This window comes from Pongo pygmaeus, chromosome 1 (assembly GCF_028885625.2).
Source record: "Pongo pygmaeus isolate AG05252 chromosome 1, NHGRI_mPonPyg2-v2.0_pri, whole genome shotgun sequence".
NCBI classification, from domain to species: domain Eukaryota; kingdom Metazoa; phylum Chordata; class Mammalia; order Primates; family Hominidae; genus Pongo; species Pongo pygmaeus.
In genome coordinates, this window is record NC_072373.2 from 95,375,127 (window position 1) to 95,390,569 (window position 15,443).

Here is a 15,443-nt window from a genome sequence, read left to right on the forward strand (position 1 = left end):
AGGGACCTGTGTGGCCACACAGGTGTCTTTCTCTTGTAACTTTGTATGTGAGCTGGGAGCTCTTGTAGCTCATGGGGTTCTACTTCCTTGATGAGCTGGGGACTAGCCTCAGCTCAGTGCTTTCCCCAAGATCCTCAGAGGCAGGAAGCTGCCTGGACCAGGTCTTCTATTTGGGAAAGGGCTGGGTCCTCTGGGTTTCCACACACCCTTGGCCTCACAGATGAAGACTCTACTCAAGCTGGGTCCCCTCCTTACCCACAGATTGAGAGGAACCTGGACTGTCTTCCACCCTCCCCACTCAGGAACCAGTGAGTCAGAAAACCTGGCTTTCAATCTCGGTTCTATTCAGGACAAGCTCCTTCCCTCCCTGGTCTGCACCCTGGCTCCCAGACCGTTCTAGTGCTGACTTTTTCTGCTTCCCCTTTAGACATTTAGAATCTTGGGCCTCAAGGCCTATGGATTATATTTATAATTCAGTGATTCTCAAACAGATATCTTAGGGAGCAGTCCATTCTTGGTACTACGAGGGTATGGTAAGATCAACCATCTGAGCTGGTGGGCTCACTGTGCCAAGCTTGGAAGAGTGCCAGGTCTTGCCACAATCTTACGGGGGTTCTAGCCAGAGCAGTCCAAGCTCCTGCCCACCAGAGATCCACCAGAGGCAGGGGTTGGGAATGAAGGAGGCTCAGAGATGAGGCAGGTCTGCTAGATGACACAGCTCAAAGCAGGATCCACACTTCACTCTTTACTCATTGTTTATGGCCCATCCTTGGTCAAGCACAGCTGGCCTCAGGAGTCTTGATGGCAATTGGGCTGGGGGCTAAAGAAGAGAATGAGAAGCTAAGGCAAGCTCTGCCACAGAGGCTGCAGCTTTGCCTCCTGTTTACTCTACCCTGCCCACCTGAGCGATGCCAGCCATGGTGCTGGTGGGGAGAGGAGGCAGTTCCCTGCCACCATTAATCCAGGAGTTCCTTGATACACCAGCAGCAGAGGAGGATGTAGGCGACTTCCTTCAGGGTCCGCTGGAAGCCCTCCCACCCTGTGCCCATCTTAATGACAGGCACCCGCAGCCCAGTATCTCGAGGGGCCCCTCCGAGGAAGAAGGGTAGGGTTTGGGCTAGGGGCTGTGTCCGGGGCTGCATGTGGGCAGCAGTTCTGAGGAAGGGTGTGGGAGCTGCCTCTAGTGCCTTTTATCAACACTGTCCCCACCCCCCTCAGCCTCATGACTACAGAGACAAAGGATCCAGGGTCTAGCAAAGAGAAGGTTCTAGGCCTGGGAACAGGCTGAGTCAGCCCCTCTAGACAGGGATGGGAGGGTGGGGTTAGTGGGAGGGAGGGCCTGGCCACTCTATCTTTCATCCTCCACAGCTAGGCCAAGGCAGCTTCCCCTCTTCCAGCCCGGGTGGTGCCCTGCCTGATTGCCCTTTCCCAGTGGTTGGCACAACTCCTGCTTTCGCCCTCTGGTGGGCTCCTGCTGAGGCTGACATTGAGAACCATCAATGAGAGCTCCTTTCCAGCCTATTCTGCCCTGTCCCTGGGCCCCTAAGAGTGAGCACAGCCAGTCAGAGCTGGCAGCATTTGACCCACTTCTGCTTCTCCCATCCTCTGGAGCAGGAAGACACAGCTAGAGCAACAGGCACAGTGAGAGGCACGGTTTATTGCCAGGTTATACTCTAGGACAGCGTCCTTCCCTCCCTCCTAGGGTGGGAGGTCATGTGCGGGAGTTCCGCTCCTCTTCTTCGTTCTCCAGTAGATAGGCTGGACGGTATGTGGGGTGTCCTCCTGGGCTCAGGCACTTCAGGGCTGGGTTCCGCACGGTATTCTCCCGACTCCCCAGTGATGTGTATCTGGAGCAGGGAGGGTGGAGGGCAAGCATGTGGGAGGGTGGAGGGCAAGCATATGGTAGGGTGGGCGATCCTATTGGCCCTCCCTATCCCAGCACCCTAAAAACTCCCTTACCCATTCCCTTCCCCTAATACCCTTACCCTCGGTCATACAGGATACAGTATGGGACAAACAGCTGACGCAGAAAATCCCAGATGTCTCTGTAGGTCCAGTCCTGGGAGGTCAGAGTAATAGAATAGTCACAAATGCTCACCTCTCCCACTTCTACCCCTGCTGTCCTGGGAAGGGGCCCATCCATGGCTCTTCTGCTCCCTTGGCCTCTGAGGGAGGGCTTGCTATCCGATTCTCTGGTATAGCTTGCTCTATGTATGCAAAGAGAAAGAGAAGGACTTCATCTTCTCCACTCTCTGCTTTCCATTCCTGAACCACCCTCTACTGCAAGGGTGGAGCTTGAGGACAGGGAGAGACCATGTCTGTCTCTATTTTTTTTTGAGACGGAGTCTGGCTCTGTCGCCCAGGCTGGAGTGCAGTGGCGTGGTCTTGGCTCACTGCAACCTCTGCCTCCCGGGTTCATGCCATTCTCCTGCCTCAGCCTCCCGAGTAGCTGGCACTACAGGCGCCCACCACCATGCCTGGCTAATTTTTTGTATTTTTAGTAGAGACAGGATTTCACCATGTAGCCAGGATGGTCTCCATCTCCTGACTTCATGATCCGCCCACCTCGGCCTCCCAAAGTGCTGGGATTACAGGCGTGTGCCACCGTGCCCGGCCCTATTTTTTTTTAGACAGGGCCTTTACTGTTGCCCAGGCTGGAGTGCACTGGCATGATCATGGCTCACTACAGCCTTGACTTCCCTGGCTCAAGTGATCTTCCCACCTCAGCCTGAGTAGCTGGGACTACAGGCATTGATCAGCCCACCTCGGCCTCCCAAAGTGCTGGGATTACACGTGTGAGCCACTGGGCCTGGCCAGAACTTTCTGTGATGATGGAAATGTTCTGTATCTCTACTGTCTAATATGGTGGTCATTTGAAATGTGGCTAGTACAACTGAATAACTGTATTTTTTTTTTTTGGATGGAGTCTCACTCTGTTGCCCAGGCTGGAGTATAGTGGTGCCATCTTGGCTCACTGCAACCTCTGCTTCCCGGGTTCAAGTGATTCTCCTACCTCAGCCTCCTGAGTAGCTGGGATTACAGGTGCCTGCCACCACGCCCCTCTAATTTTTGTATTTTTAGTGGAGACTGGGTTTCATCATTTTGGTCAGGCTGGTCTCGATCTCCTGACCTCAGACGATCCACCTGCCTCGGCCTCCCAAAGTGCAGGGATTACAGGTGTAAGCCACTACGCCCGGCCTGTGTATGTGTGTGTACATATATATATATTATATATATTACATTATATATATTATATATATTATATATTTTATATATTGTATTATATATTATATATTATATATTGTATTATATATTATATAATATATTATATATTGTATTATATATATTATATAATATATTATATATTGTATTATATATATTATATAATATATTATATATTGTATTATATATATTATATAATATATTATATTTTATATATATATATTTTTTTATTTTTTATTTTTTGAGACAGAGTCTTGTTCTGTCACCCAGGCTGGAGTACAGTGGCGCCATCTCAGCTCACTGCAACCTCCGCCTCCTGGGTTCAAGCGATTCTCCTGTCTCAGCCTCCCGAGTAGCTAGGACTACAGGCCACCACACCTGGCTAATTTTTTGTATTTTTAGTAGAGACAGGGTTTCGCCATGTTGGCCAGGCTGGTCTCGAACTCCTGGCCTCAAGTGATCTGCCAGCCATGGCCTCCCAAAGTGCTGGGATTACAGGCGTAAGCCACCGCGCCCAGCCAGAACTGAATTTTTAATTGTACTTAATTTTAAAAATTGAGGTATCCACATGCCGTCAAATTCATCCTTTTAAAGTATATAATTCAGTGTTTTTTAGTCATATGTATTTCATTCTAATTAATTAAAATTTAAGTATAAATAAATGATTAATGGCTAGATTGGACAGCACAGGTCTAAGTCACTATTCTCTCCACAGTAGGAAGCACAATGCCTGCTATTGAATTTGGGCTCAATAAATATTGATCAAAAGGATGAATGAACAGATAGCACTGCCTCCCTTGGATGATGAGGCCCCTTCATCCAGGTTCCAGGCTCTAGCCTCCCCACTACTGCAGGTGAGCTAGGGTGCAGTGACTGCTGGGGCACGTGAGACTGAAGGTGATAAACCCTCTTCCCCATTACCAGCAGCGGGTTGATGCGCATGAATGCAGGCCAGCCTGGGTCAGTGGGGCTGAAAGGGCAGAGGCTACAGGAGTAGGGGTCAGTCCGGCGGGTGCCCATAAGGACAGCCTCCAGCTGGGGGTGCCGTGCCTGCAGTTCACCCAGGGCCTGCTTCATGCTGCCCTCAGCTTCCAACATCTGCAGATTATACCTTAGGAAGAAACAGAAGTAGGGGTCGGGAGTGGGCTCTGTCAAGCTTCTCTTGGAGCCCAAACCTCCAGGCCCCTAGTACCTCTTGATAGTGTCCTGTAGAAATTGTTCCAGCTCAGGGAAAGGGGAGATGCTGCGGATATACAGGATCTGGAGGGGGTTTGGAACATCAGGTAATTTCCTGCAGAGGGGGAAGAATCCACAGGCTTGTGAGCATGGACAAGGAAATGGCTCCCCTGGAACAGCTCACTGTTCTCTTTGGCCCCTAGGACAGACTCTCTCACCCCTTCTCCCTTTTCCTTGTCCTTTCCATCCATTAGACCCACTTCCTCTGGGAAGCCCACTCTGACCTTTCACCTCTCAAATCTAAGCATGCATCCCTGGTTGGGGTATGTAAATCTCTCATTTCCCCAGCAGGACTGTGACCTCCCTGTGGTCAGGGATAGTGGCCTGCACATCCATACACAAGGCCAGGCACATATCATATACTCAATATGGTGGAACTGAGAGGTCACCATGACTATCTCCCTCTTGAACTCCATCTACACACCCCCTTTCTCCTTGCTTTCTGGGATGTGGAACTGGAGAAACAGATCAGGGGTCTTGTCTCCCAGGGGGCAGGCTCACCTCTGCACAGCTGCATGGAAGAGGTGCAGGAGGGCAGTGCAGTCTTTGCCCCCGTTGAAGCCCACACAGAGCTGGGTGAGGCTGTACTGAGCCAGGGCGGTCTCAATGGTCTGTAGGGCACCTGCCACCTTTTTCCCCAAAGAAGACCCTGCCAAGCAGGCAGGGAAGAGGGCATCAGATGGACACATATGGCTATCAAAGGGGAGTAAAGGCATGCTGCCCTTGCTTAAACCCTTCAATATCTTTCCAGTGTTCCGAGGATAAAGTCCAAACTCCTTCATGCTGCCCACTAGGTCCTGCAGTCTGTCCCTGACCTGCCATCTGCCATCCAGCCACACCTCACGGTAGCCTCAGTGTCATTCCTCCGTAGCAGGGGGTGTGGGGTGTGGGCTTCCTTCCATTCCCCTAAACCCCATGCTGCTTTCTTGCAGGCCCTCATTCATACTGTTGGCTCTTGCCCACCTACTGGTCTGACCAAATCCTTGTTATCACTCAATTTATGTCATTTGACCTTCTCTGACCCCAGATCAAGGCTGATCTCCCTGCTGTGGGAGATCACTCCCTTCATCACATGCAGGATCACCTGTTATTGTCCATCTTTTTTGTTAAAACACTGGTCCATAAGAGCAGGGCATACATTATCCTATTGAGCCATATCCCCAACACCTAGCACAGTGCTGATGAAAGTAGATACTCAATCAACGTTTATTGGAAGAAAAATGAATTAACAGAAGCTATATTCTGCCCTCTCCGGGATTTGCAGGAAGCACCCAACAGCCCCTGCATTACTGAGATCTGGGGTGCCACCAATGGCTTTGAGCATATTGCCCCTCCTCCATAAGGTCCCTACCTGATTCAGCGAGTTTGTATACAGCCTCACTGGCCTGCTCCACGGCGTTGGGCATGTAGGGAACCAGCGATCCCTGGGGCAAACGGGCAGTCAGGTAGGCCAGGCATTCCTCCAGGGATCCTTCTTCCTCTGAGTCTAGAGTCAGCTTCACCTGATAGTAGTTGCTGCCCCAGTCAGGGTAGGAACCCAGGCCAAGCCTACGTCCAAAGTGGGCCTGGGCCTCAGCCAGAATGGGGGCGATGGAGGCTTCATCCGCAGCCACATATAGCTCCTTTGAGTGGAACTGAACAGCTGGGTTTTGGAACAGTCCCTTCATCCCCTCCAGCACCCGCCGCAGCAGCTCTGGAATGCCTGGGAAGAGGTAGACGTTTCGGACGGAGACCAGAGGGAATCTGAAGGGATGACCAGTGCGAGGATCTGTGCCGTAATGCAGGCAGGCAGAGGAGGGCACCAATGACAGCTTCTCCCAGCCTTCCCCTCCTAGGGCTTTGGTGGCTGCTTCCAACTCAGGGTGTGGCTTCAGCTCATCTCCAAAGGCCTGTGCCACTGCCTCAAAGGTCACATCATCATGAGTGGGGCCGATGCCCCCTGCTGTGAGGACATGGGTGAAGCGGTTGGAGAAAGAGGTGACCTCAGCTGCAATGGTGGCTACCTCATCAGGTACAACTGAGACTCGGCAAACCTGGACCCCTAGGGAGCGCAGTGTCCGGCACAGAAAGAAGGTGTTGGTGTCCTGAGTGTGTCCCTGGGGGTTGAAGGGGAGGATGAGGCCATCAGTACTGTAGGGATGAAGGGGAGGGGTTGAAGATGATGGCTCCATCCACCTGATGATGCAGTGCTCTGCTCTTTGAAGGACACCACCTCAGGCTGCTGAGGGGCCTGGACTGGACACAAGAGTGGGAAAATCCATTTGTTTGGTTTTAAAGCTGGGTCTCTGTCACCCAGACTGGAGTATAATGGCTCAATCACAGCTCACTGCAGCCTCAACCTCCTGGGTTCAAGGGCCACCTCAGCCTTCCGAGTAGCTGGGACTACAGGTGCGTGCCACCACACTCAGCTCATTTTAAATTTTTTTTGTAGAAATGGGGTCTCACCATGTTGCCCAGGCTGGTGTTGAATTCCTGGTCTCAAGTGATTCTCTTGCCTCAGCCTCCCAAAGTGCTGGAATTATAGGTGTGAGCCACCACGCCTGGCCTGCTTTCTTCTTTCTGTCCCCACTGCCACCAAGCAGGTCCTTAGCACCTTTCACCTGGACAATGGCGACAGCTTCCTGGCCAGGCTCTCAGCCTCCAGCCACAGTGCTCTGCTCTGTCTCCGGAGTAACCTTTTTAATGCGTCACTGTGATTGCATCACTCTTGGACTCAAAAGCCATTTGTTGTTTCCAACTGTATACAGAATAAAGTTCAAATTCCTTTGCAGAGTATTTGGGGCTGTCCGTGGCATATACCCTATCTTCTTTTCCAGCCCCATCTCCCTCTAATTGTCTACAAAGGGTTTAGTGGTTAAGGGTCTGTGTTCTGATGGCCGGGCATGGTGGCTCATGCCTGTAATTCCAGCCCTTTGGGAGGCGGAGCGGGGTGGCTCGCTTGAGCTCAGAAGTTCGAGACCAACCGGCACAATATGGTAAAACCCCATCTCTACAAAAAAATACAAAAATTAGTGGGGCGTGGTGGCGCATGCCTGTAGTCCCAGCTACTTGGGAGGCTGAAGTGGGTGGACTGCTTGAGCCCGGGAGGCAGAGACTGCAGTGAGCCAAGATCATGCCACTGTACTCCAGCCTGGGTGACAGGGACCGTGTCACCAAAGGAAAAAAAAAAGGGTCTGTGTTTTGGAGTAAGGGAGCATCAGGCATTAGGCTGGAATCCCATCTCTACAACTTCCTAGGTATGTAACCCTGGGCAGGTTTCTCAACCTCTCTGACCCTCAGTTTCATCATTAATTGGGATTTTTTGCCGACCAGGTTTGGTGGCTCATGCCTGTAATCCCAGCATTTTTGGAGGCTGAGGTGGGAGGATTGCTTGAGCCTAGGAGTTTGAGACCAGCCTGGGCAACATGGTGAAACCCTGTCTCTACAAAAAAATACAAAAAATTAACTCTAGCCTAGGCAACAGTGAGACTTGTCTCAAAAAAAAAAAAAAAAAAAAAAAGGGGGGGTGGCTGGGCAAGGTGGCTCATGCCTGTAATCCCATCACTTTGGGAGGCTGAGGTGGGAGAATTGCTTGAGGCTGACCTGTTTAACATAGCGAGAACCCCGTTTATAAAACAAATGCACACAGAAAAATAAAATTTTAAAGAAGAAAAAAAGTGCCAACTTCGTGGGATTGTTGTGTGGGATTGTTGTGAAGATTAGTAAAATCACATACATGTGATGTATAGCACACTGCCAGACTCTAGTAGGCACTTAAAAGGCACTTAAAATATAGGGGTCACCAGCCTGGCCAAAATGGTGAAACTCTGTCTCTACTAAAAGTACAAAAAATTAGCCGGGCATGGTGGCGGGCGCCTGTAGTCCCAGCTACTCGGGAGACTGAGGCAGGAGAATGGCATGAACCCGGGAGGTGAAGCTTGCAGTGAGCCGAGATAGCGCCACTGCACTCCAGCCTGGGCGACAGAGTGAGACTCCGTCTCAAAACAAACAAACAAAAAAAACCCCACAAAAATTAGCCAGGCGTGGTGGCGGGTGCCTGTAATCTCAGCTACTCGGGAGACTGAGGTGAGAGAATTGCCTGAACCTAGGAGGCAGAGGTTGCAGTGAGCTGAGATTGCGCCATTTGTGCTCCAGCCTGAGCAACAGGAGCGAAACTCCATCACACACACACACGAAACTCCATCACACACACACACACACACACACACACACACACACACACACACACACACACACACACACACACACACACACACACACACACACACACACACACACACACACACACACACACACACACACACACACGCCGGGCGCAGTGGCTCACGCCTGTAATCCCAGCACTTTGGGAGGCCGAGGCGGGTGGATCACCTGAGGTCAGCAGTTTGAGACCAGCCTGACCAACATGGAGGAACCCCATCTCTACTAAAAATACAAAAAAAAAAAAAAAAAAAAAAAATTAGCCAGGCATGGTGGCCCATGCTTGTAATCCCAGCTACTCGGGAGACTGAGGCAGGAGACTCACTTGAACCCAGGAGGCGGAGGTTACGGTGAGCCAAGATCGAGCCATTGCACTCCAGCCTGGGCAACAAAAGTGAAACTCTGTCTCCAAAAAAAAAAAAAAAAAAAGGGGGTCAGGGCCAGGTGAGGTGGCTCATGCCTGTAATCCCAACATTTTGGGAGGCTGACGTGGGTGGATCACTTGAGGTCAGGAGTTCGAGACCAGCCTGGCCAACATGGCGAAACCCCATCCGTCCCTACTAAAAATACAAAAATTAGCCAGATGTGGTGGCACATGCCTGTAGTACCAGCCACTTGGGAGGCTGAGACAGGAGAATTGCTTGAACCTGGGAGGTGGAGGTTGCAGTGAGCCAAAATTGATCAGCCACTGCACTCCAACCTGGGCAACAGAACAAGACTCTGTCTAAAAAAAAAAAAAGGGTCTATTAAGGCTGAGTGTAGTGGCTCATGCCTGTAGTTCCCACTATTCGGGTGGCTGAGGCATGAGAACTGCTTGAACGCGAGAGGTGGAGGTGCAGTCAGCTGAGGTCCCACCAATGCATTCCAGCCTGGGCAACAGAGTGAGACTATCTTAAAAAAAAAAAAAAGACAAATTTACAAAGAATATTAAAAAAGATTATTATTAAAACTTGACATTTGGCCAAGCTCGGTGGTTCATGCCTATAATCCCAGCACTTTGGGAGGACGAGGTGTGGGAGGATCGCTTGAGCCCAGGAGTTTGAGACCAGCCTGGGCAACATAGTGAGACCCTGTTTCTGGAAAAAAAAAAAAAAAAAAAAAAAAAAAATTAGCCAGGTGTGGCGGCTAACACCTGTAGTCACAGCAACTCCAGAGGCTGAGGCAGGAGGACTGCTTGAGCCTGGAACATGGAGGCTTCAGTGAGCTGTGACTGTGCCACTGCACTTCAGCCTAGGTGACAGAAAAAAATCCTGTCTCAAAAACAAAAAAACCCCTGTCATCTGTTATGTCCTCTAGTAAGACTTTCCTGATCATTCAGAGGGGATTCATCCCTTCTAGTACCTTCCTTCTAGCTCACTTATCCACTACACTGAGTACCTTGAGTCATTTCCAAAAAGGCTGGGTAAAACTCTTTTTTTTTTTGAGACGGAGTTTCGCTCTTGTTGCCCAGGCTGGAGTGCAATGGCACGATCTCAGCTCACTGCAACCTCCACCTCCCAGGTTCAAGCAATTCTCCTGCCTCAGTCTCCCGAGTAGCTGGGATTACAGGCATGCACCACCATGCCCGGCTAATTTTGTATTTTTAGTAGAGATGGGGTTTCTCCATGTTGAGGCTGGTCTCGAACTCCTGACCTCAGGTGATCCGCCCACCTCGGCCTCCCAAAGTGCTGGGATTACATGCGTGAGCCACCGCGCCCGGCCAAAACTCTTAAATATACAATATATACACTTGTATCTCCTCTACTCAAGGGGCTTCCTGTCGTTGTGTAGCCTCTGCCCTCTACCACACTGCTTGGTAAATTGCAATGACCTTTTTCTTTTTCTTTTTTTCAATCAGCTCTCTCGGGTTGAAAAATTGTAGGGACTTTGCTACAAGTTTTTCAGTAGAGTAATTGAAAGAATGAGGGTTAATTTTCCTCCAATATGCTGGATTCACTCCAGGATCCTACTGCAGCAAGGAGGCTCCCACCCTGTTTCACCTCCCTCCATGGAGGGATGTGCAGCAGGCCCTTAAGGACGGGAGAATGCCGCGCCCTCCTCCCCTTTTCTGTCCCAGACACACCTTAAGGATCTCATCTCCAACAATGATGATGCCAGCCGTCACGCTGCGCCCCGGGGAAAGTTCAGAGGCCCTAGATGTCATGTTCCTGCCTTCTCTGCCCCTCTGCAAGGCCCTCCAGTAGCCACCCAGACCCCCAAATAGGGGTCGCAAGCACGGGGGGCCCGCCAGGTCTACAGGGCACTGGGGGCCATAGCCTGGGAACAGGGGGTCCTGGGTCGAGGGAACCTGGAGAAGCCAGAAAAGACAATGGGGGAGAGCAGGCGTGCGCGTTCCTCCTTAGAGGAAGACCCTAGTCTTCTCTAACCAGATCCTTGACAAGCGACTCCTTTGTTCCTGCCTCTGTAATAAACGTGTTCCCAAATCCCAACCCATGTCCTTTTAAATGTCTTCTAAGCTTAGCTCTAGTCTTAAAAACTTCTCTTGAGAACCTACCACTTTAAGTGTCTTCCGTTTGCTGAGCTGGTCTCCTCAAGTGTCTGCTCTACCTTGGGCATCTGTATCCCTTTAAATGTCTGCCTTATCCTGGGCCTTGGCCCTTTTCAATGCATTCGCTCTCCACCCCGGACCAAAATCCCGTCTCTTTCTACTTCGGGCTTCTGCACCCTTTCTAACCCAGAATCCCTTCTTCCCACCAAGCTTCAGATTACGGAGCTCTCTTAGACTCTCACCTGCCTGTTCTGCCCCTTCACCGGGTCTTTCCCTTGTTCCTTTCCTCTTGTCCCGGGGCAGCTTCCGTACTTAAAGTCCCGCCTTACACCTAGCTGACATTGAATGGCGATTTTGGCTGTCGCTTAGACTCTTCCAGGGTCCCATTGGTGTATTCAACTGTCGCTCTCAGGCTTTAGCCAGTGGGTGGGAGCAGGGCCGGATTGTTATAGGCGACAACCACGTGGTCATTTCTCGCCCGGAAATACGGGGGCCGGACCTTAGCCCACGGTCGGGGGCGGGACCTCGGGAGTTTAGGGCGGGAAAGGGGCAGTGGTTAAAGGTGCTGTAAGGCCCTCGGGGAGTTTCTGGTGCTGGATTCAAATAATTGTTATGCATGTGTTGCTTTGTTTTGTTTTGTTTAATGGGTCAGTTAGCCATGGTTTAAGCTGTTTTCATTCACCGTGACTCTAACACTAGGCTAAGGGCTTTTACTGGAGTGAGAAAGGATCTTATTTATAGCAGAAGGAAGTTGGAGGGACACCGAGAAAGATTATCACCATTGTCCTTCGGGTATGAAGACCCTGTAGTAGGTGAGCTTTTGATGTGTGGAACCTTAATTTATCTCTAGTATAATAGACAAAACGAATTACTTAAATTCTTTGACAAGAAAGAGTCCAAAAACCCTCTCTTCCTCCACCTTGCTCCAGATGGTGCTTAGTTCAAATGACACCTTTCCCAGTAATTGGTCTTGTAGGTGCAAATGAGGCAGCGAATAGGGAGTGCCTTCCATGTTTACTCTGGATCCTCACATCATCCGAGCTTACCCCCATTTCAGTTGCCTTTGTTCTAAAAGTACATCTTAAACTTTTTTCCAATAATAATTTGGGGATCTTTTCATATTCAGATTGATTCAGTAGGTTTGGGTGGGGCCTGAGATCTGCATTTAGCTAGTTCCCATGTGATGGTGATCCCACTGCTCTGTGGACTACATTTGGAATGGTAAGGGCCTGAATTCATTCTTTTTGTTTTTTTGAGACGGAGTCTCCCTCTGTCACCCAGGCTGGAGTGCAGTGGCGCGATCTCGGCTCACTGCCTCCCGGGTTCATGCCATTCTCCTGCCTCAGCCTCCCGAGTAGCTGGGACTACAGGCGCCCGCCACCACGCCCGGCTAATTTTTTTTTTTTTTTTTTTTTTTTTAGTAGAGACGGGGTTTCGCTGTGTTAGCCAGCATGGTCTCGATCTCCTGACCTCGTGATCCGCCCGCCTCGGCCTCCCAAAGTGTTGTGATTACAGGCGTGAGCCACCGCGCCCGGCCGAATTCATTCTTTGTAGGACTGGTAAACCACACCTTGCCAAATTTTACTCTTCAAAACCCTTGGTCGGGCGCAGCACTTTGGGAGTCTGAGGAGGGAGGATTGCTCGAGCTCGCTCAATTAAAAAAAAAAAAAAAAGGCCGGGCCCGGTGGCTCACGCCTGTAATCCCAGCACTTTGGGAGGCCGAGGCGGGCGGATCACCTGAGGTCAGGAGCTGGAGACCAGCCTGACCAACATGGAGAAACCCCGTCTCTAATAAAAACACAAAAAATTAGCTGGGCGTGGTGGCGGGCGCCTGTAGTCCCTGCTACTCGGGAGGCTGAGGCAGGAGAATGGCGTGAACCCGGGAGGCGCAGCTTGCAGTGAGCCGCGATTGTGTCACTGCACTCCAGCCTGGGCGACAGAACGAGACTCCATCAAAAAGAAAAGAAAAACCCTGTAAGGTACATATCATGCTCATTTTACAGATGAGGAACAGGCTCAGAAAAGTGAAGGGATGCCACACCACCACAAAACACAGTGAATGGTAGATTCAGGTGATCAGGTGTCTAGACCATTCTTTTAAGTAATAAGCCCTTTTTTTTTTTTTGAACCAGGGTCTCTCTGTTGCCCAGGCTCGAGTGCAGTGGCACAAGCACCGTTCACTGCAGCCTCGACCTCCTGGGCTCAAGTGATCCTCCCATCTCAGACTCCAGAGTAGCTGGGACCACAGGGGTGCCCCACCATGCCTGGCTAATTTTTGTATTTTTAGTAGAGACGGGGTTTGGTCATGTTGCGCAGGCTGGTCTTGAACTCCTGGGCTCAAGTGATTCCCTGCCTTGGCTCCCAAAGTATTGGGATTACAGGTGTGAGCCCCCGTACTTGGCCCTCATTTCTTTCAATTATGAAAAGTCAGCTCTTTAAAAAAAAAAAAAAAAAAAAAAAAAGGGGCAAAACAAGAATTCCACTTGCCTAGTAAACCACATTCCAATATCTTTATTAGCAATACAGGTGATATTTGATCCCCTTCCAAAACAGAATACCAAGTCTGTTCCAGTATTTTCCCAGTGGATTCTCAAGCCTAAGTGTACATCAGAATCAGTTGGACAGCTTGTTAAAACATTGCTGTGCCCAATCCTAAGTTTAGGATTCAGTAGGTCTAGGTTGGAGCCCAATAATTTGCATTTCTAATGAGTTTTCCCGATGTTGACGCCTGCTATTTTAGGAATAAGTGGATGGAAGACAGGAAAAATGGGGGAGATTAATATCCTTACTTAGTACTAGTATTTTTTTTTTTTTTGAGACGGAGTCTGGTTCTGTTGCCCAGGCTGGAGTGCAGTGGCGCAATCTCGGCTCACTGCAAGCTCCGCCTCCCGGGTACACGGCATTCTCCTGCCTCAGCCTCCCGAGTAGCTGGGACTACAGGCGCCCACCACCTTGCCCAGCTAATTTTTTGTATTTTTAGTAGAGACAGGGTTTCACCGTGTTAGCCAGGACGGTCTCGATCTCCTGACCTCATGATCCGCCAGCCTCGGCCTCCCAAAGTGCTGTGATTACAGGCATGAGCCACGATGCCCGGCCACTTGGTACTACTGTTTTGTTAGACTAGAGGGGAAGTTATTATTCTGTGGCATGTTTTTTTTAAATTGAGACACAGCCTCTGTCGCCCAGGCTGAGTGCAGTGGTGTGATCTTGGCTCACTTTCACCTCTGCCTCTCGGGTTCAAGCGATCTTCTCACCTCAGTCTCCTGAGCAGCAGGGATTACAGGCACACACCACGCCCGGCTAATTTATTTTTATTTTTTTGAGACAGTTTCACTCTTGTTGCCCAGGCTGAAGTGCGATGGCGTGATCTCAGCTCACTGCAACCTCTGCCTCCCAGGTTCAAGCGATTCTCCTGCCTCAGCCTCCGGAGTAGCTGGGATTACAGGCATGTGCCACCATACCTGGCTAATTTTGTTTTAGTGGAGATGGGGTTTCACCATGTTGGCCAGGAAGGTTTCAAACTTCTGACCTCAGGTGATGCACCCACCTCAGCCTCCCAAAGTGCTGGGATTAAAGGCATGAGCCACTGCGCTCAGCCTAATTTTTGTATTTTTAATAGAGACGGGAGTTTCACCATGTTGGCCAGGCTGGTCTCGAACTCCTGACCTCAAGTGATCTGCCCTCCTTAGCCTCCCAAAGTGCTGGGATTACAGGCATAAGCCACCACGCGCGGCCTGGAATGTTTTCTTAAACAGCTACATTTTGCACCTGTTTTCTCAAAGCTTCGTTCTTTACCTACCTGCATAAGATGCCTGAAATCTTTACCCCCAGTCCACACTCCAGACCAATTAAGAATCCTTAAGAATGACTCAGGCAGGCATCAGTACTTCTAAAGCTCCCCAGGTGATTCCAACGCCCAACCAAAGTTAAGAACAGCTGAAAACCTTCCCTAACCAAGGGGCACAGTGAATAGGTCATAGGTGTGCCTATTATTCCTATTAGGAATTGGGACACAAGCAGCCCCTGACTGACAGCATCCTTTTATCCGTGTGTGCCATCCAAATATTGGGACTATGTTAAAGGCAGCACCCCAACTGTAGGAAGCAGTTCATTTGTTTGGATGAGATGAAGTTGTCCCTATATAACCTCTACCTCAGGCTAGTAGTTAGAGTGAAATATATTTCAGTAGATGTTAGACAGCAAGTCTGCTTAAAGTAGATTAAAATCCAGTTATCTCAATGTTAAACCTCATTATCAGCAAAGAGCTGGGCTTCATTATCAAACTGAAGGGCATATA

General features: G+C 50.1%; 2 protein-coding genes across 9 annotated transcripts; both read right to left on the reverse strand.

The window, feature by feature from the left end:
- Positions 1 to 328: 328 nt before the first annotated feature.
- On the reverse strand, positions 329 to 1,217 carry LENEP (lens epithelial protein). The gene has a single exon (XM_063669316.1). It carries the CDS (start codon positions 1,140 to 1,142, stop codon positions 957 to 959), a length of 186 nt encoding a protein of 61 aa, XP_063525386.1. The 5' UTR covers positions 1,143 to 1,217; the 3' UTR covers positions 329 to 956.
- A 420-nt stretch (positions 1,218 to 1,637) lies between these two features.
- FLAD1 (flavin adenine dinucleotide synthetase 1) lies at positions 1,638 to 11,500 on the reverse strand. 8 transcript variants are annotated; one of them, XM_063658634.1, is made up of 9 exons: positions 11,389 to 11,500; positions 10,721 to 10,945; positions 9,431 to 9,549; positions 5,810 to 6,693; positions 4,960 to 5,107; positions 4,415 to 4,513; positions 4,144 to 4,333; positions 1,986 to 2,059; positions 1,638 to 1,847 (listed from the first exon to the last, which is right to left on the reverse strand). In XM_063658634.1, exons 4-9 carry the CDS (start codon positions 6,627 to 6,629, stop codon positions 1,712 to 1,714), a joined length of 1,467 nt encoding a protein of 488 aa, XP_063514704.1. In that variant the 5' UTR covers positions 6,630 to 6,693; positions 9,431 to 9,549; positions 10,721 to 10,945; positions 11,389 to 11,500; the 3' UTR covers positions 1,638 to 1,711. The 8 variants fall into 8 exon arrangements, 7 of the variants coding, with proteins under 7 accessions (XP_063514704.1, XP_054316119.1, XP_054316156.1 ...); XM_054460144.2 differs by lacking the exon at positions 9,431 to 9,549 and having other exon boundaries at positions 5,810 to 6,554; XM_054460181.2 differs by lacking the exon at positions 9,431 to 9,549 and having other exon boundaries at positions 5,810 to 6,588.
- Positions 11,501 to 15,443: the final 3,943 nt, after the last annotated feature.